Below are 26,501 nucleotides of genomic sequence, written 5' to 3' on the forward strand. Positions count from 1 at the left end.
ACTATGACATAGGCATCTTTCACCCCTAAGGGGATAAATTAACGCGAGCGAAGCCGCGAGCACAAGCTAGTCGACCATAAGAAAAAACACTGTAATGAAATTTCAGCGTGTTTGCGTGGCAACCCTGACTCTCGAGAGGTTTCTTTGAGCTGTATTGTAAGTACTTTACGAGCTCATACTTTCTAGCTCTTTCAGTTTCGTTATTTTTATTTATAAAACTAACAGAAGCTTGCTATTTTAATTAAGGTAACGTTTTTAATTTCGTAGACTAGTCTGCTTATAAGCTGTCTGCTTGTACCTGCATCTCACCTATTTTAGTCTCGAACCATTTGTACTTTAGTCTGTGTTTTTCCCCCTCCGATCCAACCCTCGTCCAAATCAAACGAGAATCGAGCCGAGGTTCGAACCCCTAGCGGTATCCTCAGACTAACCTGCGACCATAGGAAAGTCAATCATTCTGGTTATATTGATGTATATAGGGCAGGAGTTCCCAATTTCCTTCGGCTGGCCTGTCAGGTTGTTTCAATTTCATATAAAAGTCAAAACCTGGTTAGGCTATATGTAAATATACATATATTCTGTATATCTATATATTAGTCTATTAAAATAGTAGTCATAGTCAAATGTTCTAATAATGTTGTAAATATTTTTATATTTCCCGTTTTTAAAATCGGTTAAAAATATCCCGTAAAAAACTTAGGGCAAATATACACACCTAACTGGATATAAATAACGACGTCTGTTATTTGCTCCGTGACTACTAGTCGCAGTTCGATTCCCGGTCACGAAGGCTCGTTACAGACCAATTTCAAGTAATCACGACTCACTTCGGTGGTAGATTGATCCCAGGATTGTGTTTCGCTGATAAAAACAATTAGGGTTACACGATCCTATGTTTAAGTTAATAAAGTCCAAAGTCGCATGACGAATGCATTGTGGAAAATCGGACAACAATCACTGTAAACTGTATACAGGGTTCATGATTATGTATTTTTATTGCTATTTTACATTTATTACAATTGCAATTAGCAGCAAAAAAGACTTTTTTTTTTCAATTTTAATAAACATCGCCTAATGGTCAAAATTCGTCCATATTAAAAAAATATTTTTTTCAAAATTATTTATGTAGGTCTATTATAGACTCTTATGATATGTCAAATCTACCAGTTCGGAATGATTCCGAGACAAGAACAACTGACAAGAAACAGCTCATGTTCGTAACCCTAACAGACCAGTCCCCACAAGCAGCGCCCGGTCACGAGTATGACGGATGAGCCAGCCATCATTGTTAACCCACCTATTAGAGGTATATACATACAAAAAGATATTTGACCCAGCAATAACAAATGAGTATATATACATAGGTGTGTCAATAACATGGTAGTATGTGTCATATTTGTATGCATAATTAAAAAATATATATTATAGTGGATTTTTAGAGAAAATTCAAATGGCTAAATATTTATTATAAATCTAGTTTGACTATGGCTACGCATAGTGCATCTTTATGCAGCATCATACACGTGTGTCCTAATTTTTTCTGAACATAACCCAGTAATCTAAAGAATACTGAAGCTTAGTTTGGACCTGCGATACCCTGAAAATAGTACTCAGATTTCATTTTTTTTTTTGCATTCGAGAGCACTTTGTATTCCAATTTCGAGAAAGATTGTATAGTTTTTTTTTATTAAGGTGTTTGTGCTATTGTCAGGTGCTTTGGACTTGTAGCACTGCAACCTATATAGATCTATTGTGCTCGCCTTTTTTCACAGTTCGATACCTAGACCCGTCAAGAACAAAAATTGAAGAATATTCTTAGGAGCGATGATTTTTATAGAGTCTGTAGTACTTCTTATATCTACAGGCGACTATTACCTACTGCTCTCTATTAGATGGTACATTGTTTATCAGAAAAAATATTGCTAAGATTGAAACTTTTTTACCCATTTTACTCATTATCGTCCAATGAGGATGATAATGGAAAGGTGCACCCACTTGCGCTAACGGTATACGATGTTGGCGCACCACTCTTGGATAATAACCTCTGAGGTATATCAATCCAGATGACATTATTATTATATACTAGCTGTGTCCGCGGTTTCGCGAGAAATTTACTTATATATTATTCTGATATATAAGCTATATTACTGTAAAGTTTCATCAAAATCCGTTGAGTAATTTTGGGTGAAAGAGTAACAAATATCCATCTATACTCGCAAACTTTCGCGTATATAATATTAATAAGATGTACACAAATGTAACGAAATTACAACAACCAACCAGTGGGCCACTGTGAGCATAGAAACAGACATGCAAATAATTCTGTTTTATTATTAAACTATTTAGTTAGAGATTACAAAACTGGGTTTACTATTTCATACTTACGTCAGTCTCGTTGTTATGACTTCAAACTTCATGTACCCATTCTATTTGTTTTATGTGCTTTTAATTTCTCAACACACCAACCGTCTCTAATGCTATGGTTTTTTTAAACAATACTTCACAGTCCTATGGTCGCTGGTTCGATCCCGTACAGTACAAATAATTTTCCGTTCAAATTTCGCATTATACATTAGATACTAGTATATTGTTAACTAGCTACGCGCCCCGTCTTCGCCCGGGTGTATTATTATCACAAACTTTCTCATTTATAATATTACTAGCTACACACCCCGGATTCGCACGGATATACATGTATTATACATATAAACATTCCTCTTGTATCACTCTATCTATTAAAAAAAACCGCTTCAAAATTAGTTGCGTAGTTTTAAAGATTTAAGTAGACGGACAAACAGCGATAGCGACTTTGTTTTATACTATGTAATGATAATGACGTTGGAATTCCCAATTTTAATAAAAAATCTCGCTGATAATGAATGCGTAATAAATGTACCATGTCAAACTGACCTCCATGTTTCCCCCGGAAACTGTCGTGATAAATTCAAAATTCCCTGTGAATTTGTCACGATGGGCTAACTAACCTGAGCTGCTCATCTGATTGTGAGCTACCATCCTTCACTGGTGTCCCGCTAGCACAAATCGTTAGCGCAGGCGGGTCCACCATTCCATTATCATCCATTAAAAAAAGACAGCCCAATAGTGCAGGCATCATGATTATAATGACTTGGCTTTTAAAAAAAAAGTAATTTAATTGAGTTTCTTACCAGTTCTTCTCTATTGGATCTATATATCGAACTGGACGGTAAGGAAAAAAAATATAATGTAAAAACTTGACGTTCATAAGCGGTTAAAATGACCTACATGAATAAATGATTTTTGAATTTTAATTTGTAAAAAATGAAGACGTACAAAGTAGATGTTGCTGAATACAGTCGTTGTACTAAAATTAGATCCATACATTAGGCAGGGTGTTTATGTATGATTGTATGAATAATGAGTGCATTGAAACTTGCCATAGATTGACCTTATTGCCTTCAATTCAGTAAATTGATACACTTCGCTGTGATATGACTAACACGTGCGGTTTTATAATATTGCACTGTATATACTCAATATATCTATACATATAAATAAAATTGGAGTGTCTGTTTGTAATATTGAAATAACCGTTTTTTACTACATGCATATTAATATAATTATGGTACATACACCAAAATAACATTTTCTTTAATGTTTGTCTGTCTGTCTGTTTGTTCCGGCTAATCTCTGAAATGGCTGGACTTTCTTTGGCAGGTAGCTGATGTAATAAGAAGTAATTTAGGCTATTTTTATTTTAGAATCTATTTTTTTTTATAAAAATAAAGTTTTATTATATATCATTATATATATTATTTTATACTAGTTGTATCCAACTAGTATAAAATATGAGCCAAAATATAACAAAACAAACACGACAAGTGAACAAAATCGTTTAAAAATATGCTTACATTGTAAATAGTGTAAATACTTTATTTACAATGTTAATCCATTAACATTGTAAATACGCTATAATATAATAAACTGAAGGTGCTAAATAAATGTTTTTAGTTATTATTGTTAAGGTATGTGATATGGATGGATGTTGGTAACTCTTTCACACAAAAACCACTAAATGGATTTTTATGAAAATTTACAGTAAGTATATTTTTAAATTATATTTAAAAAGATATTATGATATTGTGCGCAATATAAAGATAAATGTCAAGTAAGTGTGAAGCAGTCTAAATTGCACGGTTCAGCTATATACTATATAATATAATAATATATAATATTATCTTATATATAAAATTCTCGTGTCACAGTTTTCGTTCCCATACTCCGAGAATTGGTCAAGCCTTTTGACCGATTCTCATGAAATTTTGTGAGCGTATTGAGTAGGTCTGAGAATCGGCCAACATCTATTTTTCATCCCCCTAAATGTTAGGGGTAGTCCACCCCTGAATTTTTTTTTATTTTATGGCAAAACAACGTTTGCCGGGACAGATAGTATAATATAATATTTAATATTTTTCATCTAATATTTACATTTTACGTTTTTCCCTGCTACCTAAGGTAAGTAGAAAGATTTATTTCTTTTGTTCCAAATGCTAAATACTTAGATATTTTATTTTTCGTAAATACATACATACATATAATGGGACACACCTGTTATTGGCTGCGGCACTCCATAACAGGCGGACAATGGCAATCTGGTAGTAGGGACATGAACACATATGTTAATTGACGGCCTCGGTGGTGTAGCGGTTTAGCACACCGCCTTATCTCCGATGGTCGCGGGTTCGATTCCTCGTATGGTACAAAAATTTGTTTCATGAGTTTTACTGTTTGTATTGGTCTGGGTGTTTTCTGCATATATATTATGTATGCATTTACAATAAATGTGTATTAATATTAGGAATTAACTGATACTAATACTTAAGCACAGCGGAGATTGTTTTATGAGTACCAGATAACTGTTTAATACCCATAACACAAGCTCTGCTTGGCTTTGGACTAGATGGCGGGGTGTGAATTGTCATTGTAAGCGAATTGTCCTAAGATTATTATTAGTATATATTATTACGATTAATAATAATATTATAATGATAATAATTTCAGGACAATTCACACAGCGCCAATATCTGATACAAATACATATTTTATTTTTTCATATATACATACATATAATGCATAGAGAACACCCAGTCGGTCTGGGTGTTTTCTACATACATAAAAAATACCCAAACCGATACAAACAATCGTACTCATGAATACAAATGTTTGCGCCGTGTCGAACCCTCGACCATCGGACGTAAAGCGGTGTGCAAAACCGCAAGACCACCGAGGTCTTTATTAGTATTCATTTCAAGCATGAAAATTATTCATAAAAACATAAAAATCCATCAATAAATTCACGTCAACTGCTACAATATTTTGTCACTTTCTTTGATATTAAATAATGGTTTGTAAGAAAAAGACAAAAGAGTTCAATAGCTAAATTAGATTGTTCGTTTTTATTTTACTATAGCAACATTCACAGGTACTGTGTATAAATTCGAATTAAAATAACATAGGTATTAACTGGGTCAGTAGGAAACCAGATATATCTACTGTACTGAATATCTTCTCGTGCCAGTTAAAATTAACTGTAGTGACACATTTAGAGAGCGTCGTGTTCTAGTGGTTACTATAGCGGAAGATAGCGAGTTCGAATCCAATCTACGACACTTCAGACAGACATATAAATTGATAAAAAACGTCAGTCAATGTACTTATACTTCTATAGACATTTTAGTAATGGGAATAGTGAATGAAATCAAATTAATCTAAGAGGTTAATTTCATTTAATTATATGCCATATTTTAACCAAAAACTTTCGTCATAATTCATCTTACTAAAATTACAAAATAAAACCAATTATAAAACCATACTAAATTACAAATAAAACCATTTGTTTTAATACTTTTATGTGCCTGGTAGAATAAAGTGGATATTAAATGAATAAAATAATATATACAAAAAAGAATAGCCCAATAACGCCTACTTGGAAGTATTTTTTGGTTGTATATTTGTTTTGTCTCGGTGTTAGGTCAGAAGTGTTATGCTTACATTCGTAAATTGATTTTTATTTATATAGATGTCGTAATTATGATGATTAGATATATTAAGAGATGTAATAAGAATTTGTAATCCATTAGAATTTTAGATAATAATAGTTTTGCTCCAAAATATAGGTACGTAATTTGGAATCGTCTTACAATATCCGATATGGTCTAGTGGCTAGGATACCTGGCTCTCACCCAGGAGGCTCGGGTTCGATTCCCGGTATCGGAAATCTCTTTTTACACGAAATCAATGTAAAAGACACTACGTATATACTGTTTTAAGGTTATCTGAAGACTTATTAAATATAATTTTATAGAATCAACATAAACGAATTTTTAATAGTGTGAAAATAAACAGTGGCCAATTTAGAAACTTGCGGGAAGATTTTTTTTATGTATTGCAATTTTATTTATATCTTACGGGCCACGTGGTTGTAAGTGGTAACCGTTGTCTATATACGTAGACAGTACTACACCATCACGTTATCATGAGATGACTATGATACCATTCAAACGAACTTTCCTTACAATAATAAGATACCACTTGTCCTGTAATTTTACTGCCTTATCTCTCTCTTAAACTTCCTCCGAAATAAAGCTTACAAAGAAGAGAATAAGTAGACAGGTACCCAATTCTGGATATACTAGCATTGCCCCCGACCTTGGTGGTAAATAGAAATTCACGACACTGATCACCTTTTCTTAGGTCGTATATTCCACAACGACCCTTGGTTTTGTAAATCTATATTGAAATGGGTTGCAACCCTGATGACTTTTTATTAAGCACGTCTTTAGCTATATCTCGCTTCCAACAAAAGATTCCCACAATTTATTCTCAATTCGTAACTCCTGCTTTTGAAAAGGAACTCGTAACGCTACTACACATCCTAAGTAGTTGTAGCTACTCATGCATAATTGAAATATCTCCTTTCGAAAATATACACTCTATCCTGAGGAGCTAAAAACCATTGCTCCTAAGAATATCCTTCAATTCTTGTCCTTGACAGGTCTAGGTAGCGAACTTTGAAAAAGGGCGAGCACAATAAATCTCTGTGTAGATTGCAGTGCTATAGCCCAAAACTCTCATTCATTCATAATAGCTAAGCTCTAGTTGGACGAGATCTTGCCATTTTCCATGATCTTGCATCGTACTCTTTAAACGTTGATGCTTCACGACTGCAATTATGTCTTTAATTTGCTTGATATAACTTTACCATGGTCTTCCTCTCCCCATCTTTCCTCCTATCTTTTCCTCAATAATAACTTTCATACATTCATCGCGCCGTATCAAGTGTGTACTGGCTTGCATTCCTTATTCCCAAGTATCCGAATATTACGTTAGCGGTGCCACCTATGCGCCAATACAAGAAACCTTTTATCCCTCATCGACTCACAGTGGCTCTACACGTCACAGGCGCTTTCAATACGCAACAAAACTTCTTTGCGTCGAGATGCGGCAATGGCGACAGTGTTTTCAATTCAAATAACAATGTACTAATTCAAATAGCTAATAACAGTTTGTCCTGGGCTAACCCTTAGGCTGTGAAAAGTGTAGTCAAGCTTTGGAAGACAAGCTTCTGGATTAGTTCCAGTGAATTCAAGCCTTCAAGAGATCGCCCCAGCCATCAACTGTGAGTCTTTCCTTCATTTTATCTTTTTACCTTATGCAAGCTAGCCATTGTACGCATCCCTACTTAACCTCGTCTTTGCAAGACTGAGCTATCCTCTTTTACCCCCCCCTCCCCCCCCCCCTGGTCGGGTTCCAGGTTCTAAACGGAGGCAATCCTTTCCAGGCCCGACCAAAGTGTTCTAACAGAAAAAAAACTCTCGCTTTCCTTATAAAATGATCAAGCAATACGGACCCTTTGTGATTTGTAAACATATAAGTGAAGCTAACTCCTGCCTTACTTAAAAAATCATCAAGCAACATTGACCCTATACGATTAAACTTTTAAACACACAAGAAAGCAGGAAGTAAAACGGACCCAGCGATAGATAATTCAATAGCTGTTCATAAAACATGACTCCAGCCAGTGGTATGTCTGTCACAGCCGAGTGGCGTCCTTCGCTCCGATGCCCACCACTGCCCATCTACGGTACAGTTATAGTATAGGGTATACTGTTTCTGTGGGGTGGTATCCACTTGTAATTTAATTCATATTAATATACACAACTAGATCCCCCGATTTTGCTACATTGTTCATTCCAGCTCCTATTAGTTATAGCGTAACGTTATATAGCCTATAGCCTTCCTCGATAAATGGATTATATAACACTAAAAGAATTTCCAAAATCGGTTTAATAAACAACCTCAACCTAACTTTAGTTCTTTATAATGTCAGTATAGAGAAATAGTTGATAATGGAATGGTGCACCCACCTGCGCTAGTGGTGGATGATGAAATGAGTTAGTCCAACTAGACAAATACAGCAGGAATTTATCATGACGGTGTCCAGGTGGGGCCGCGGGGAAGTCAACCTGAGATGGCATTGCTAATAATGGGGACTCCATTACTAACAATCCCTTTCCCCCCATAAAATTTGTGGCAACCCTATTTAGTGTGTGGTGAAAGATTTTAGTAGTAGTTTGCATAATTTCAATACTTTTTTTAATTGATGATAACGGATTCTGTACCAATCTGCGCAAATGGAGTATCAGTGTCTTTCCCCCGTTTGAGGGTTATGAATATGAAATCAGATCAGTATCCAATCATGCAAAATTCGTCAGGAATTAACCACGATCGTTTCCAGGAAGGACCGCACGGAGGTCAACCTAACATGGGATATCGTTAGCAATGGGGCGAATTAAGGAATTATTTAATTCCTTTGCCCCCATAGAATTTAGTGGCAACCCTATTTAGTGTGTGGTCAACGATTTTAGTAGTTTGCATAATTTCGACACGTTATGCATGGGATAGCCGTAACCAATTGTGTTTTTGACAAGTTAATGTTGCGTAAAATATTTTGCCAGAACGCTTATGGACAGGCGTTAAACCGAGCGCAAACTAGATCGCCCAAGATAGGTGAAATCCGTGAAATTCTAAATGACTAAAGTTAGAAAGAATACATAAATTAATCTCTTGCATAAACTGGACTGATGACTTTGTACAAATACCTCTATATCTCTGCCAAGTAACTTGTTTTAGAAACTATGTTTCGATTTGTAACGTAAAATATGGTAGGCAAATTAAATATTGACATTACTGCTCAGAAATGCAAGATATGAGGGTTTATATGGATAATATATCTTTTTTTCAGCCTACTCGAACGCTGTTGTCCGCAGCTGGCCTTTGGCTTGTGCTATACGGTATGGGTTAGTACCATCAACATATAGTCACATGTTAAGAGAGTCGGGGTCGACAAATTGTGAAGTTATATATGATATTGGAGAAGCCACGAGCTCCGTCTAAAAATCATGAAGTCTAACACCCTTTAGATATTGTGACTTCTCATTTCAGATTTAGAATTAAGACACGAAATTTTAACCATTAAAATCTGACCCCCAGGAGCGGCGGAGGAAAAACTGCTGAAAATGGATCATTCTTTTTAAACTTTCGTATTTAATACACACGAGAGAGTAAACAAAACGTTGAGAGACGTAAGTATCTTCATTCACCATAAAATTATTCGTGTTAAAACGGTTAACAATATAAATTATGAAAACAGACAGCCCATAGGTAACAGCTCCCACTTTCCACCAAGTGAACTGTCAGCATTAACATTTTTATTCCATTAGATTAAAAAATAACTAACACCTGCCAATTGTTGGATGTGCTTGTTTAAAAAACAAATATGTCTGCGGTGTGAACAAACCTTACGAAGCTCAACAACCTGAAACCTTGTACTCTATTAAGTAGTTAACAACATGTTTGTATTTCTTGAAGTATGAAAACACTGGAAGTGTCCATGTGCTAACGAGGTGGACACGTAAATGTACAATCGAATATCACTCTAATTACATAGGGCGTAGTGTTAAAAATCCCATTTGTATACATAATTAAATGTTTAAATGACGACTTGACGCTGATGGAGGTGTCATAATGCTGAGTAAATGGTTGCTTGATAGCTTGTCAAATGATAAATTGAACTGTAATGTGTTATTGTTGGGTTTTTATAAGTTTATTGCAATATTATTATATAACTAGCTTTTGCCCGCGGCTTCGCTCGCATTAATTTATCCCCTTAGTGGTGGAATTTATCAAAAAAGAAAATATTTTTATAAAATACACCCAAAAGGGGATGCCTACGTCATAGTAGCTTTATGCATGCAAAGTCTCAGCCCGATCGGTTTAAAATTGACAAAGTTTCATAAAAACTTTCATCCCCTATTTTATCTATTTTATCCCCTTGAGAGTAGAATTAATCAAAATCCTTTCTTAGCGGATGCCTACGTCATAACATCTGCCTGCATGCCAAATTTCTGCCCGATCCGTTTAGTGGTTTGGGCTGTGCGTTGATAGATCACTATGCCAGTCAGTCACCTTTGAGTTATATATATTTAGATATTTGATATTGGTAATAGTTAATAATATCGGGCAATTCTTTTGTGGACTCCAGCGATATAGGTTTGCCGGGTCTAATTTAAAATTAATTTTGTAATAAGTAAACATACAAAATGTTTCAAAAATAAATAAACATTATAAGTAATTTAGTATGTAATCCCAATATTCACAAATAATAACATAGAATTATATATTTTTTATTATGACAATCGTAACCCTGGACAATTCAAACAGCGTTATCTAGTCCCAAGCTAAACATATCTTGCGTTATGAACACTAGACAACTGACATAAATGTTATATAATATATATATAAACTGGTATGGTTTCAACAATTAGAATTAAAATATAAGAAAATACATATATAGTTGTTTTTATATAACAATAATAACAAAAAAGAGTATACCTTTCAAATAATGTTCACAAAAATTTCACACTTCTTAATAACAAAAAAGAAATGGTATTGGTACGCTAGCAATGGTGTCATTGATACCTATTACCACAGATAACATAATATGTGCTATCACTACACTACATAGTATAAAATAAAGTCGCTGTCGCTGTCTGTCTGTATATATGCTTAAATCTTTAAAACTACGCAACGGATTTTGAAGCGGTTTTTTTAATAGATAGAGTGATTCTGGAGGAAGGTTTATATGTATAGTATATGTACACCCAGGCGAAGCCGGGGCAAGTAACTACACAGTAGCTATACAGTAGGTATTCCTATATAAATCGTAGTTTTAAGGTCATTTATCATATATGTATGATATATTCTTAATATATATAGTATATTCGTGAAAAAAACGAGTTATTCGGCATGTAATTTAATTTTTACGTTTCTGTTAATTAATTATACACGTTCGGACACTTCTTTTCCGCGATCGTAAGTTGTTAATCTACTTATATATAAATTTAAATAAGATATCTTTATAGTAATAAGTTGGATCAGGTATGCCTCCATGATTAATACAGTGTTGTGTTTAGAAGCACATTTTGCAAATAAAAACTCATTTAAATAACATAACGGATATTAATCAATCTTTATTTTATATTTTAATTATATTCTGACGTATATTTTCATTTAATAGTCATTATTTTTAATAATATTAACATTAGTCATAAATAGTATTGATATATTACAAACATATAAACATTTATTTATGTCAACTATGCTATTTGGCAGTTTTTATTCAAACAAAATTCTTAAAAATGTAATTCTGAACAACACGCAAGTTTTTTGCTCGCTCCTCTTGAGATGAGTTTTCTGAAAGATTGGTAGAATAAATAAAATATGACTATTCAAAAGTAAGTACATTAAGTATATCTGAATAAAGATTATTTCTATTTCTAGAAACAAGTATGCAAAAATTGTGAACAACCGGGAAAAAAAATGTATTTTTTTTAATGGACAATTCACACAGCGTTCTCTAGTCTCAAGGTTAGCAGATTTTTATTTTTACTTATTATACTTTTTTTTGTAACTACATACATTATACATAGAAAAATAAGGGATAAAAACGATCACACTCATGAATACAAATGCTTGCAGCGTGCGAGTAATCGAATCCACGACCATCGAAAGTAAAACGGCGTGGTAAATCGATATACCACCGAAACCATCATATAACTGTGTTCAAGAATAGATCATGAATGTAATTTGACGAGGATGGTAATTGTGACAAAAATTTTTGACCTCAATCCAGTGTAAAAAAGTTTACAACTTTTTGTTCAATAGCTAAAATTATTTTTTTTCGTTTTTATATGGAAGCGGATTTATCTATTAAGATGTACGAAATAGATACTGTTATAGATAAGATTAGATACTTCGAAATTATGTTAATTAAAATATTGTTATGTCTGGTGATTACAATCAATAATTACTAAAGTATCATTTCTAATATACAAACGTTGTCAAAAACCTTTTTAATTATAACTATCAGTGCCCGCGGTTTCTCCCGCATGAAATTTATAGCCTATTTCTTATAAGCTATATTACTGTAAAGTTTCATCAAAATTCGTTCATTATATTTCTGTGAAATAGTAACAAACATCTATCAATCCAAACATACTTACGAACTTTCGCGTTTATGCTATTAATAATATATGATGACTACAACACCAAATAGAATGTATAAATGTTGTTTTAGAATTTTATTGTTAAACCTCTTTAGTAAAGCTTAAAAAGAAATGAAAAAAAAATTGATTCTCTTTTTCCTATATCAGGGAAAGGCAAAAGGACTCAACCCATACCGCCATTGGCTTCGGTAATAATGAAATTATTCTTAATGAACATTTATTGTATTTTGAATTTGGAATGTTTTATCTTGTAAAAGCAAGATAGCTTTCTCTTCACTAGAGACAAAATAATTTTTATATCTATGGTATAATTTGGAATCTATGGTACTGTTTTATTACGGTAGTTATTTATATATTCATTTTGACGATACTCTTCGCGTGAATGGATCAGTCTTCATTTACAACAAAACCAATTTTGTGTAAAACTGTGCAAGCTATTATTTTTTAGAACCATTAAAGGTCGTTTTAAAGTTTCAGTTTATTTTTTTCACAAATCGCATTGCCCCAATACTTACTTAATTAGTAGTATTAATTGCTCTGTAGTAATAAGGATTATTATTATTGATAATTAAATGCGTGCATGAACAACTACATGAACGAGCGTGCATGGCAATAGCTGTTCATGCACGTGATTTTCATTTAATGTTAAACATAATAACCTATATAAATAACATTGTAAATATACTGGCTTTAAAAAAAAAGATATTTCATTGAGACTCTTGCCAATTTCTCTCTCAATTGAATCTGTATACTGAACTGAAAGTTAGGTAAAAAATTATAATACAAAATATTTGACTTTCGTGTTTAATATTAAATAATGTATTTATTTAAATTATTAACCGGGTCTTAAACAATCTAGTGACGGTAGATGAAGAAAAAACTGCTGTCACCTATCTACATTGACATCGCTGTTACTCCAGTCAGCTCGTGACCACGGCTAGTGCAACCTAGTCGAAACATCGAGAGAGGTAAATACCTTTATTTGCCATAAAATTATTCGTGTTAAGACCCGGTTAATAATTTAAATAAAAATATTTGACGTTCATAAGCGGTCAAAATGTCATATATGGATAAATGATTTTTTAATTTGAATTTGAAAATATATTTCAAAAATATAAATGTTTTATTTAAATATGTGTTATAATGATTTTATCTGTTTTTATTTTATCGACTTATTTCCACTACACTGCAGCACCTACTTTATTTTTTCTTTATATTCTCTTTCCAAAGGTTGTCTGATTGAGATTGCATTAGCGATAAGGCCGCCATTTGTTTTTGATTTTTCATTGTATCTTTTTGTACATATCCTTTTAGCGTTGGTAGGTACTATAAATAAAATGAAATAAATATATTTTTATTTAAGATAGCATTAAAAATAAAAGGTTTTCTTAAGAGCTGAGAATATTTTAAAGATTCGCATCCAACGTAACATCCAAGCAATACTCTTTACTTCGAAACTTCTAGAACTCAAAATAATAATAATACAAATATCCGTGAACAATTAACACAACGCCATCTAATCTCACGATAAGCAGAGCTTGTGTTATGAGTACTAGACAACTGATATAAGTACTCAGATATTTTTTTTGTAAATACACACATATATATATGGAAAACACCCAGATCGATACGAAGAATCATAAACATGAATACAAATGTTTGTACGAGGAATTGAACCCGCGACCATCGAACGTAAGGCGGTGTACTAAACCACTAGACCATAGAGGACGTATTCAACGAATAACACGAATTCTTGCTATTATTGCACTTTGATCTACAGTTTATAAGGTATAAGATTCATTATCCATAAAACTAAATTTATATTTGGACATTTTAATATCATAATAAAACATATTACTAAACGTCATATTTCATTAACCCTTCACCTGCCGGAGGTCGCGGAGCGTGCGATCGCGTGCGATCCGAGTACAAAAAATAATATTAAAAAAACATATCTTATTACTAACTATTGTTATCCCCGACTTTGTCTGTGCGGAATTGTCATTTTTATTAAAATAAATAAAATTTCAAAAATAAAAGTAGATTATGTTATCCCTTATGACAATAGCTATAGGCGAGTGAAAGTGCCGTCAAAATCGGTCCAGCCGTTACAGATATTAATAAGAAAACATATGATTAGACTTTTTTTATATAGTTTTGGTTGTATATAACAACTGTTTTATTTTATAATAATAATTTACAATTATATATAGTTTAAATGAATGTTATAATACAATATATAAAACATTAGGTGATTAGACATTCTCAAAATATATTTGAAGAATGTGAATCTAGTGAGTTAAATCAGTGTGTGAAGACTTTTTTTTTTTTTCCCGCGCAAATGCAACGCGCCACAGATTCAAAAATGGCGGCGCGCAGCCGCAGTAGTATTGATGAGCGCACCATGGCAGTATGCGCGATGTTAGTACTATGAGCATTAACACAGATATTAATAAGAACAAATAGACAGACAAAATGTTTTTTAAATATTTTTTTATGTTTGTGAACAACTGTTATTATTTTATTACAAACAGACATTTCAATTATTTGTACGTTTAAATGTAAGGATTAATGTTATAATACAATATTGTAGGATTACATAGGTAGGTGATTCTAAAAAAAGTACATTCTCAAAATATATTACAATTAGTTATTTGTGAATATTGCAACCCTTTGAGCCGATAAGGTTACCAAAATCCAAATCCAAATTTCATTTAAATCGGTTCAGTGGTTTAGGCGTGAAAGCGAGACAGACAGACAGACAGAGTTACTTTCGCATTTATAATATTAGTAAGGATAAAGGTTTATCTTAATACCTTTTCCTGGTGATCGAGTTGGATTTTATAAGGAAATTTTATCTGCATATAACCCAATTGATGTAACTTAGAGAAATGATATAAAATCACATGGCAACGAATTTATTTTATCAAAAATGTCAACTTGTCGCCCTGACGAATCGTAGTACTTTTTATATAGCAAAAATTGAGTCATCGTAGGTCTCGGTTCGATTCCTACACAATGAGATAGCTAATCAATTCTCCGGTCGACGCGATTAAATTTAAATCTGACGTAATCTAGTGAGAGACAAACTGTAGGTACGCTCGGGAACTATGTATATCCGACCCGATCAAGACGTGAACCTTGAAACTGTAATTACGCAATCGATGCTATTAACAAAATCTCTTCTTAATTCACACTGTCAACTTGTATCTGTAGTATTGTAAGATACTTGACATTGAATGCAGGAATGACGGGCCCAAACAAAATCCAACCAATGGTTGGTTGTTTACCAATAAACAGATACTATATGTTACTATCGTAGTTGATAACATAATATAAATGCCTATATAAATATAACATAAAATTACTAGTAACAAAAAGAATCGGTTTATTGACTTTTATACTTATGACTATATGACATACTTGAATATATATCGGAATAAACAAATTTCTAATAGAGAATGACCACTGATAATATCTACTGACAATTCAGAAAGATATAGCTTAATAATACAATTAAATAAAGTAAAAAAAATCGTAATAGAAAATATTTATAGTAGTGAAACGTAATATTACAGAAGAGAAGTGCAGCTTAATATCTAAGGTTCAGTTGAGGACAAACGTTCTCAGGGTCGATCACCAACACGATAGGCTGATCTTATAAAAACGGCTACACAGCAGTCCATTGTACAATGTTCTTGCACAGCCAAAAACCGTACCAGATGGAGACAAATTGAAAGAAACTCTGTCGCCAAGGTGGACAACGCATGAAAGCCACGCTCACTCTATCAAGAGTGTACGACTAAAGATTATTACAGAAATTATTAAAATTACACGATTTGGTAAGAAATAATTAAAATTCAAAGACTATTTCATGTAATTACAATAACAACATACATAATAATAATTAAACTCTTAAAAGTACAACTATGTACGCAGTGATTCATCAATCCCCTATAACCGATCGTCCCTCTATTTTACAACGAAGGGTTATAAATTGAACCATTTATTAAATTGTTCATAAGTTAGTAACTGCAATTTGCGCAAAGAGAACATGCCTATTACCCCGAGGCGTATACATGCAATCATGTTACACAGATGAAAAGACTCCATACATACCCGACCGTAAATCATAAACAAAGTGGACTAAATAAACTTTAAAAAGATTTTTTATCTGTGTTTATTCGCAAAAAAGCAAATTCAAAAAGTTTGTTGTACTTCATTTAATCTGATATGTTTTTTAAACGACTACAAAATATGGAGATTCATATATTTATATTACGTACATATTATATAATATAACAACATTTGTCTTGTATAGATAGTGCATCAAAAAATATTCTTCAATACCTTATCTCGGCAATCGGGTAAAAACAATTTTATCTGCTTTATTAAAAGTGCATGGTAATTTAATACCCATTATAATGTTCATAAAATTATCTGTTTTACATACAAAACAGCGTTGTTAATTATGCCTAATATTCATCGTTTTAGTAAGTATTCGTTATAACTGAGCGTACAATATCATTAAATAAAGAAAATAAGCAAAAAGAAACTAGTGGGGTGACCACCCAGCGTGAAACCCTACAAGGCTGTGAGCATTACAAATAGAGAGGGCCAATTTCCAATTAAAATCTCGGCAGGTGGCCCGCCAGAGGGCAGCACTAGTGGGAATAGATTGGTCGCACAGAGCCTGCTGCAGCGGACGGGTTAAAAAGGACAAAAATATGCATTTAATAACTTTGTCAGTTTATATACGTATAATTAGTTATGATGTCATTTTTAAATGGTAATGTTATAATGGTATAATGTTATACTTTATCATTTACTATTTTAATGATATTTAAGTACTTACCTACCCGTAGAACTATTTCATTTCATAATTATTTCTTATCATTATCGGCTTTTTATCCTATAATTATTATATAGATACAAAAATAGAAATTGTTAGCAGTATTTCCTCGCTTTACTGTCGTGAATTTGGTTAAGAAATTCTATATGTTAATCTAGAGCAGAGGTTCCCAAACTTATTTGTGTCGTAGATCCCTTGCCATATTTTTCGGTTTTAGGAAGATCTTCTTACCTAGTATTGATTTTTTGTAAATTTCTAACTGTAGTAAAGTTTAATGTTAAAAACATAAAGTTAAATCAACAAGATGACCGCTGTCTTTTTTTTTTGATAATAAATGCACCCGCCTCTAACTGTTTAGTAAAGTTTAATGTTAAAAACATGAAAGTAAAAACATGACAAATTTACCGGAAATTTATCACGATGGTTTGACCGCGTGGAGGTGACATGGTAACAATCACCTTCCCCCCAGATGACCGCTGTCGTACACCCCTTGCAGTTTGTCATAGACCCCTGGGGGTCGATATAGACCACTTTGGGAATCACTGATTTAGAGTATGATATACCGGTGTACCAAATCCAATTCGGCTCCAGTAATTTTTGCGTGACTGGATAACAAACAGATATTCATCGTCAACAACTTAATTGTACGTAATGTTAATAGGATATCACACAAAACAGGAATAAGATCAGAATGTATTTTGCTTATTATTATGTATTTTGTTATACCTATTTGAAGATTGGATAATCTTTAACATAAAAATAGATGGACAAAATGCTCTATATCTAATTAAAGACAATTCTATAATCCCATCAAAGCGACCCTCCCTTTTGTGAATTGCTGTTGAAACTCACCAAACAGTTTACGATATTATTATTAAAATAATTCCAGATAAAGTAGTCAGAAGGGGGGAAAGGGATTGTTAGTAATGGGAACTAGTACATTGCTAGCAATGTACCATGTTAGGTCGACCTCCACGCGGTTCCCCCTGGAAATCGAGATAAATCCTTGGTGAATTTATCATGATGGACTAACTGACCTGACCTCATGCTCATCGTATCCTCCTCCACTGGTGCCCCGCCAGCGTAAACCGTTAGCACAGGCGGGTGCACCATTCCATTATCATACACAAAAAAAAAAAAGTAGTTAGAATCATTGTGAACTTCCGATGTGTATGCTGCTTTATTTACTTACTAGCTGATCCGTGCAACTTCGTCTGCGTTTCATTTCCCCATCTTTTACATGCTTTATTTTTCATTGCAGCTCCGCGCCTTTTGGTCGTAGCGTAATGTTATATAGCTTGATATATACATAAATGAAATATCTAACAAAAAAATAATTTTTCAAATCGAACCAGTACTTCGACGACACGAACAAACTCTTCAGCTTTATAATATAGTATAGGTTTATAAGCACACAAAACAGATTACCATCAGTACAAGAAGCAGATGCAAACCTATCAGCTTCTTACAGATTTTTTTTTCAGTATTACCATCACGAAAACGCGAAATGTCAATTCCTTTAATTCAAATTCAAAAATCATTTATTTATGTCATTTTAGCCGCTTATCGTCAAATTTTTTGTATTATAATTTTTTTCCCTACCATAAAGTTCACTATTCAGATTCAATTGAGAAGAACTGGCAAGAAACTTAATTGAATTTCTTTTAAAAAAAATGTATTTGCATTGTTTTGATTCGAATGTGATTGAGACTGTTCGATTCATCGATTCAAAAATGAATGGAATCGTTACGTAGGTATATATATACGTACTTATACCGCAATAATGATCATCACGCGAGTTATCTATACAATGATAAACACAATGATATGTGGCATTTATATCTTATCGGACACTATGATAATTAGAAATCAGCATGTTTCCTGAATTTTAGTACATTCTATTGAAATACTGCCTAGAAATTATAGTACGAGCATTCTCCATTTCCGTCGTATCGGGTGAGTTTTTAAAGTAATTTTTTTGCTGCGCACATTGTGAAATCGCCATCCAGCAATGGTATTTCCGAACATATAAGATACTGGAACATTCAAGAAAAGAGATTTCTTCTTAAAATACCAGTAACGCACTTGCAATTCTCCTGGTGTTGCGGGTGCTGATGGGCCGGTGGCAATCACTTGCCATCAAGTGAGCCTCAAGCTCATTTGTCTTTTATGCTATAAAAATGTCTTATAGACTACTTTTTATTTGCACAAATACAGGATTATTCTAAAAGTAAACATGTTATAGCATTCTATTGCACTTTAACTACATCATTATTATCTTCGGCGTCATTGGACTCCCTAAAATTATTCTGAAAAAGTCTAATCACTATGACTGATTTCCTCTTATTAATTGTTTAACCAGTTGTTGTGTATTAAATATTTTTTCTATTTTATTATTTAATTGAATTACGGTGGTTTGTATTATTTCAACATAGTTTTTTGCTCGTTCTTCTTATGTTGTTTCTTCTTGTCAGCTTTCTGAATGAGGTAGATTTGAGACTGTTTATCAATGTAAGTATATTTGAATAAATGATTTTCTATTCTATTCTAAAATGGTAGTTACTGGTAGCTGTTTATCGTTGGGCGGTAAGTGTCTCCTCAATTGTATCATTTCCCCACCGGCCGCCATAGTCCCATCATGTATTGATGATGTACAAGGGCCCTAGACTAACCTCAGACACAGATTGATTCTAAAAAAGGCGAAACAAAATGGAGCCTTCTATGAACATTCTTACCATAATTGGTGACAACTGACATTTATGACAAAATATTTAGAAAAAGTCATAATCTAATTATTATTTTTAAAGATCCTCTAATGCTGCACAAGATGTTACCGAGATTGACTTTGTACAAAGTCGCTTGCGCAGCTACCATTGTCTCACCTATTTCTGTATATACTGTGTTCTGGTTTCAAAGGTGTATGTTATGTACAAAATTGTTTAGTGTTGTCTCACTTTTACTATAAATAGATACTAGAGTGAGAGAGAGAGAGAGTGCATTAGCACTCATTGCAGCAAGATAATGAATGTCATGACATTATCAGCCACATTTTTATAAAGAATATATATATTTTTTTAATATCTATTGTTTTCTTACAGGATGAAGATAAATTGCAGCCTAATCATATCGCATAATCTGATACCTCCAGGCGACTATTTTTTTTTTATATTATTCATTATTCGCCCACTATATTTGGGCTTGCACATGCAATGCAACGAGAAGTCAATTTGTTTATATGACTTGCGTTATCGTTTTTTTATAACCCGATACCTTCATTAGCTGACTCACAAGACATCCAGTTTAAATAAACAAATCTTGTATACGTACGACCCAATGTAAAATATTAAATTACTTCGTAAACGGTACTCGTATGTTCGTATCGATGTCATTACAAATATCGATATATTTGTAACTCGATATATTTTCCGATTATATCCACGTTTGATTTATTTTGATGATTTATATACATTTTAATATATAAATACATATAATACGTACCTATAGAGGTACAAGTATAGGTTTATACATTTTTAAAACACTGCACGTTTCAACCAGAATTATGAAATTCTATTTATGACCAGAGACTTTGTATTCTGTTTTTTAAATAAGCAAAGCCCATGTTTGTCTTCGTGATAATATACCTACAGATATATTTCATTTCTTCCTAAATTTTATACAAACTTTTCTTAAAATAACTGAATTAGAAAAGGTCAAATCGCCATATTTCTTATCTTTTTATTAGTAAACAAAGTCCGCTCTAGTTTCGCACGGGTGTACATATATATAACACTTCTAAACCTTCCTCTTGAATCACTCCATCTATTGCTAAAACTGCATTCAAATCCGTTGCGCAGTTTAAAAGAAAAACCGAACAAACAGCGGAAGCGACTTGATTTTATATTATGTAAAGATATTAAATTATATTTCAGATTTTACTTTAATAATAACTATGATAATAAATCGTTGTTATATTGAAGTCAAATCTAAATATATATAACTCAAAGGTGACTGACTGACATAGTAATCTATCAACGCAAACCACTGGACGGATCGGACTGAAATTTGACATGCAGATAGATGTTATGACGTAGGCATCCGCTAAGAAAGGATTTTGATTAATTCTACCCCCAAGTGGATAAAATAGGGGGTGAAAGTTTGTATGAAACTTTGTCAATTTTAAACCGATCGGGCTGAGAGTTTGCATGCATAAAGCTACTATGACGTAGGCATCCCCTAAGAAAGGATTTTGATAAATTCCATCCCTAAGGGAATAAATTAACGCGAGCGACGCCTCGGGCAAAAGCTAGTATACATATATGTTTGTCTTATGTCACTTAAATGTATTTTTTTTATGATTATCCCTACCATCCATACATAGACATACAAAAGAAGTCTCGCCAACGATGGCTTTCAATTATAGTCATATTGGCAGTAGATATTTTAACACAATTAATCCTTAAGTACAAGGAAAATAAACACAATATCCTTATATTAAACTGCGCATGTAAATAAATTCACATATGATCATGGGTGGGACATCCATTTCAGCCATCGCTATCTATTGAACTTGCCCTGCCACTAATCCTTGTAAAGTTTTATATTAATGAAAATGCACCTATGTTCGCTAAAAATATACGCTAGCGCGGTATCAGTGGAGTAGAAATAATAATAGAAATAGAAATAATCTTTATTCAAATAAACTTTACTACAATATACTTTTGATTCTACCACACATTCGGAACGCAAATTCATTAAAAGAGCAAGAAACCTGTGTGATAATGTGAGCGGTGTATAAACTAAAATCTTTTAGTGAAAAATACTTAATTAGATAAAATCAATTCCTTTTTTCTTCATACTGGCATATAAAAATAACAAAATATAATGCATACAATCTTATTAAAATTATAAACTTGAAAGTTTGTGAGTATGGACGGAGATTTGTTACTCTTTCACGCAAAAACTACTGAACGGATTTTAATGAAACTTTACAGTGATATAGTTTATATATCAGAATAACACAGAGGCTATAAATTACATGCGGGTGAAACCGCGGGCATAGGTAGTATTAATTAAATAAGTGGAGTGGAGCGATTATATGAGCCCGTTATAGACTATTTACCAGCGAATTAATCATGATAGTTTCAACGTTTAGTTACTTCAGTTGAAAAAAACTAGCTAACAAGAGACTCAACCGGTACGGAGTTAAGAAAGGTGTTACATATGAATGTGGGTGGTTATAAGGGCAGACAAAGGCCGAAAAAGAGATGGATGGACTGTGTGAAAGATGATATGGTAAGAAAGGAAGTAAATAACGCGTTGACTGCGAACAGGGATGAATGGAAGCGAAAAACATATTACGCCGACCCCAAATAAATGGGATAAGGAAGAAGCAGGATGGTTTTTTTTTAATGGATGGTAATGGAACGGTGCACCCGCCTGCTCTAAAGGTTTAAGCTGGCGGGCCACCAGTGGATGTTGATAAAATGAGCATGAAGTTAGGTCAGTTAGCCCATCTTGGCTAATGGCAGTTTACCACAATGATTTCCAGGGGAACTACGTGGAGGACAACCTTACATCGTACATTGCTAGTAATGGGGTTATTAGTTCTCATTGCTAAGAATCGCCTTCCCCTCAATCGCGGTTAATTACCTACTGGAAAATTGGGTACGGGGATTTTTTTTCGGACTACTCTAATGTTGGCTGCAGCTGGCTTACAGCTTCACCGGACGATAGGGGGCGAGTGCGGATGGCATTCCAAACCCGCGGAAGGATGAGTGGCTGAAGGCCAACTCCCGGCTGACGGATACGACTACTATCCCGATTTCAAATTCATCATTTCATCCTAAACTGGTGCTAGCACAGGCGGGAACATCAGGCAATAGTCACACACAAGAATAAACAGAAGAATACAGACACCTATTGTGGCACTACCTATTATAAAATTAACATAAATTTAAGACTAATTTACACTACGCATACGACAATCATTATTGACTATTCAAAACGTTACTTGGAATTAATTACGATTCGCTTACGCAAGGCGAAGGTGCATCTTCAACAGCAAACTAATAGGCAAGTAGGTTGTAAATAACTTCAAGTGTTCATATATGCATATCCCTATGAAATAACTGTTATAAATAACAGATGTGGTTGATAACGGTTACCAGTACCTAAAGGTAATCTGTTATGGAACATGTTATTAATATATACGTATATTTATCTAAGACCCTTATGAAATACCTGTGTAACATAGGGTTAATAACAGTTAACACTACATAAAGGTTAATGAATAGATTATTAATAACTATATATAGGTATATTTGTCAAAGAAGAATTTGCAGTTTTTTAATGAAATCCTGGGTGATATTTGTCCTGATTCATATTTTTCGTTTATTGCAGTTAAGTATCTATTTATTTTCAGTTTAAGAGCTTATATGATCGTAGGTTTATTATTTTAGAAGGACGTTTAGAAAATTATATCTATATTCACGGGTTATAAAAATGATTCGTCGATATGTAAATGAACAGGTACATTATCATTAGGTATCTAGATTAATGTGTACATTACGTATCGATTCTATCTTATCAGTTATGATATTATAAATCGTCACAACAAGCCACATTTTGTTTTATTCAGCCTACCTTTTAGGTTTCCAGCGTTTCATCAAAACGCCAAACATATTTGCGATGCTGTTCTAAACACAATAAACAAAACAAAACTTCAACTCTATTTATAGGTTTTCCCAGTAAATTTACAACACTTCACAACACTAACCAGTACCTGTTTAATCACAACACTTTCTACTTTTATAATCTATATTGACTTTCGTTTACAATTGACAACAAATTACATTTAATTGACTCAAAGGACGAGATATTATGGCTGCACATTAGCCCATTCCAAATCGTGACCTAGACACAGTGACTGAGAGAACGTCCCAATTTCGAGTACCATCACTAGAATCGATATTGTTTCATAACTAGATATAGGTATCCAGCAGTTCCCGGTTACGCAACTATTGATCGCATCTCTATGTTCGAATTTCAAATTATTTCCATAACAAACACATTACGTAGCATTCAATCGTAATCATCGTTCGATTTATAAATAAACAAATATGATAAGACGAAAGACGAATCCGTCAATACGTCAACACGCGGCACAGCGAGTCCGCGACTGAGTCACAGTGTTTAACAAATCGGTTGTCGAGTCGAGCGACTTTGCGAACGACCGGTCGCAGGTCATGCGTCAGGTGCAGAGCGCGAAGCGGTCGATCAGCTGCTAAGTTGACGCTATTCCATTTTGCATGCTAGAACTGAAGTAACGACATCTAGCGGTGATATGCAACATCATTTTACAATACCTGCCCTGAAAAAATATTTTAGTATCTATTCTACAGTGTAAACGAACCATATATTGACATAATCTAAATTCTATACTACACTTGTTTCACCTGTATCAATACAACTTGGTTAGTTAAGCAAGTATCTGCTACGGAACGGGTACGCACTGTATATATTATGCATGTCTGTCTTTGTTTGCACCGAACGTTGTTAAGTACAAACTAACCGGCGTTTTGTTCTATTTCCACATATTATGTGAAATACATATTATTATGTAAATGTGTATATCTTTACGACTCATTCACACTTATATTCGTAATTTATAAATCTTTGTCAATGACGAATAGATGCAGCGTATCTTCGAGTTAATTATTAAGTCGTATGTGAGGGGGATTATTAGTAATGGGATCCAATCACCATAGTTACTTGCATTGTATTGCGTTGATATAATCGTGGTTGATCATTCCGATTAGTTCTTGACAATGAGCTAATCTAATAATTTTATTTAATATCTGACCAGTACATGTATTACGCTGGCTATCCAGAAACATCTATTTTTATATCATCCAATATATAATATATATAGATACAAGTACACACTTGTGCACTTACATGCTGGAAATGATTGTAAGTGAATTATAGTCATCATTAATTTATACCTAAGTAAAATAAGGGGTTGCATTGACCACAATTCGTCGGCGTGTGAATGAAGCTTTACCCAACTGTCGTTTGTTCAAATATAGCAAGGTATAGTATGTTTACTATATTTGAATATATATGTACTGCTACATAGCAGTAGTTTAGTGCTTAGATGAAAATAAACTAAAACTTATTGGGTTTTAATAGTAGAATAATACGAAATATCTATACCTAGTACTAATTTGTGGGGGAAAGGACATTGTTAGTAATGTGGATTGATGATCTCATTGCTAGCAATGTACCATGTCAGGTTGACCTCCATGTGGTTCCCCCTGGAAACAATCGTGATAAACTCATGGTGAATTTGTCATAATGGGCTAACTGACCTGACCTCATTCTCGTCTTATCATCCTCCACTGATGCCCCGCCAGCGTAAACCGTTAGCGCAGGCGGGTGCACCATTCCATTATCATCGATAAAAAAAAACTTCCACTGGTGCCCCACCAGCGTTAGCGTACGCTAGAACAGGCGGGTATTTCAAAATCAAAAATCAGTTTTTAACGTGTTATCTCGCGGCTGAAGTATAAGAATCTATCGAAATTAAACACGAGAAATAAATTATAAACAAAAAAACAACATGTGATAACTACGGCCACAAATTAGACGTCATTTTTAGTCACATTAGACTTAAAATGGACATTGTTATGACCAATAATTGCTACTTAACGTGTTCCTAAGACTATTCTTTTGTGACTATAGCTAATTTTAATAAAGAGTACAACCTTATTGTCTTATCAACATCTTATCTAATTTGATACTATATTTTGAAAGTTTACTTTGAATAATCGCTCAATTTAGTGGAAAAGATTGAGTAGAGATAAAATCTGAGATTATGGATGACAAGGAAAAACACCATGCCACATGGACCTCCTGCAAAGCATCGTAGTTAATTGCACTGGCCTGACTGACTTTACTGGTGCCCCGCCAGTGTATACCGTTAGCGCAGACGGGTGCACTAATCCATTATCATCACTGAAAAATAAGGGTTGTAAGAGCACTAT

General features: G+C 33.5%; 1 protein-coding gene and 1 non-coding gene across 2 annotated transcripts in view; one reads left to right on the plus strand and one right to left on the minus strand.

Moving 5' to 3' along the window:
* The window catches only part of LOC131854668 (uncharacterized), a 474,411-nt gene extending 449,790 nt beyond the window's left edge, over positions 1-24,621 (minus strand). Inside the window, exon 1 of the mRNA XM_059205801.1 lies at positions 24,100-24,621. Within this exon, the coding sequence (XP_059061784.1) occupies positions 24,100-24,137 (38 nt within the window). The 5' untranslated portion in view covers positions 24,138-24,621. The remainder of the gene's footprint in view (positions 1-24,099) is intronic.
* On the plus strand, positions 6,184-6,255 carry Trnae-cuc (transfer RNA glutamic acid (anticodon CUC)). The gene has a single exon. It is a non-coding gene; the product is annotated as a tRNA-Glu (tRNA).
* Positions 24,622-26,501: the final 1,880 nt, after the last annotated feature.

This window comes from Achroia grisella, unplaced genomic scaffold (genome assembly GCF_030625045.1).
Source record: "Achroia grisella isolate CSIRO2021 unplaced genomic scaffold, CSIRO_AGI_Agris_v1 utg1241, whole genome shotgun sequence".
NCBI lineage: Eukaryota > Metazoa > Arthropoda > Insecta > Lepidoptera > Pyralidae > Achroia > Achroia grisella.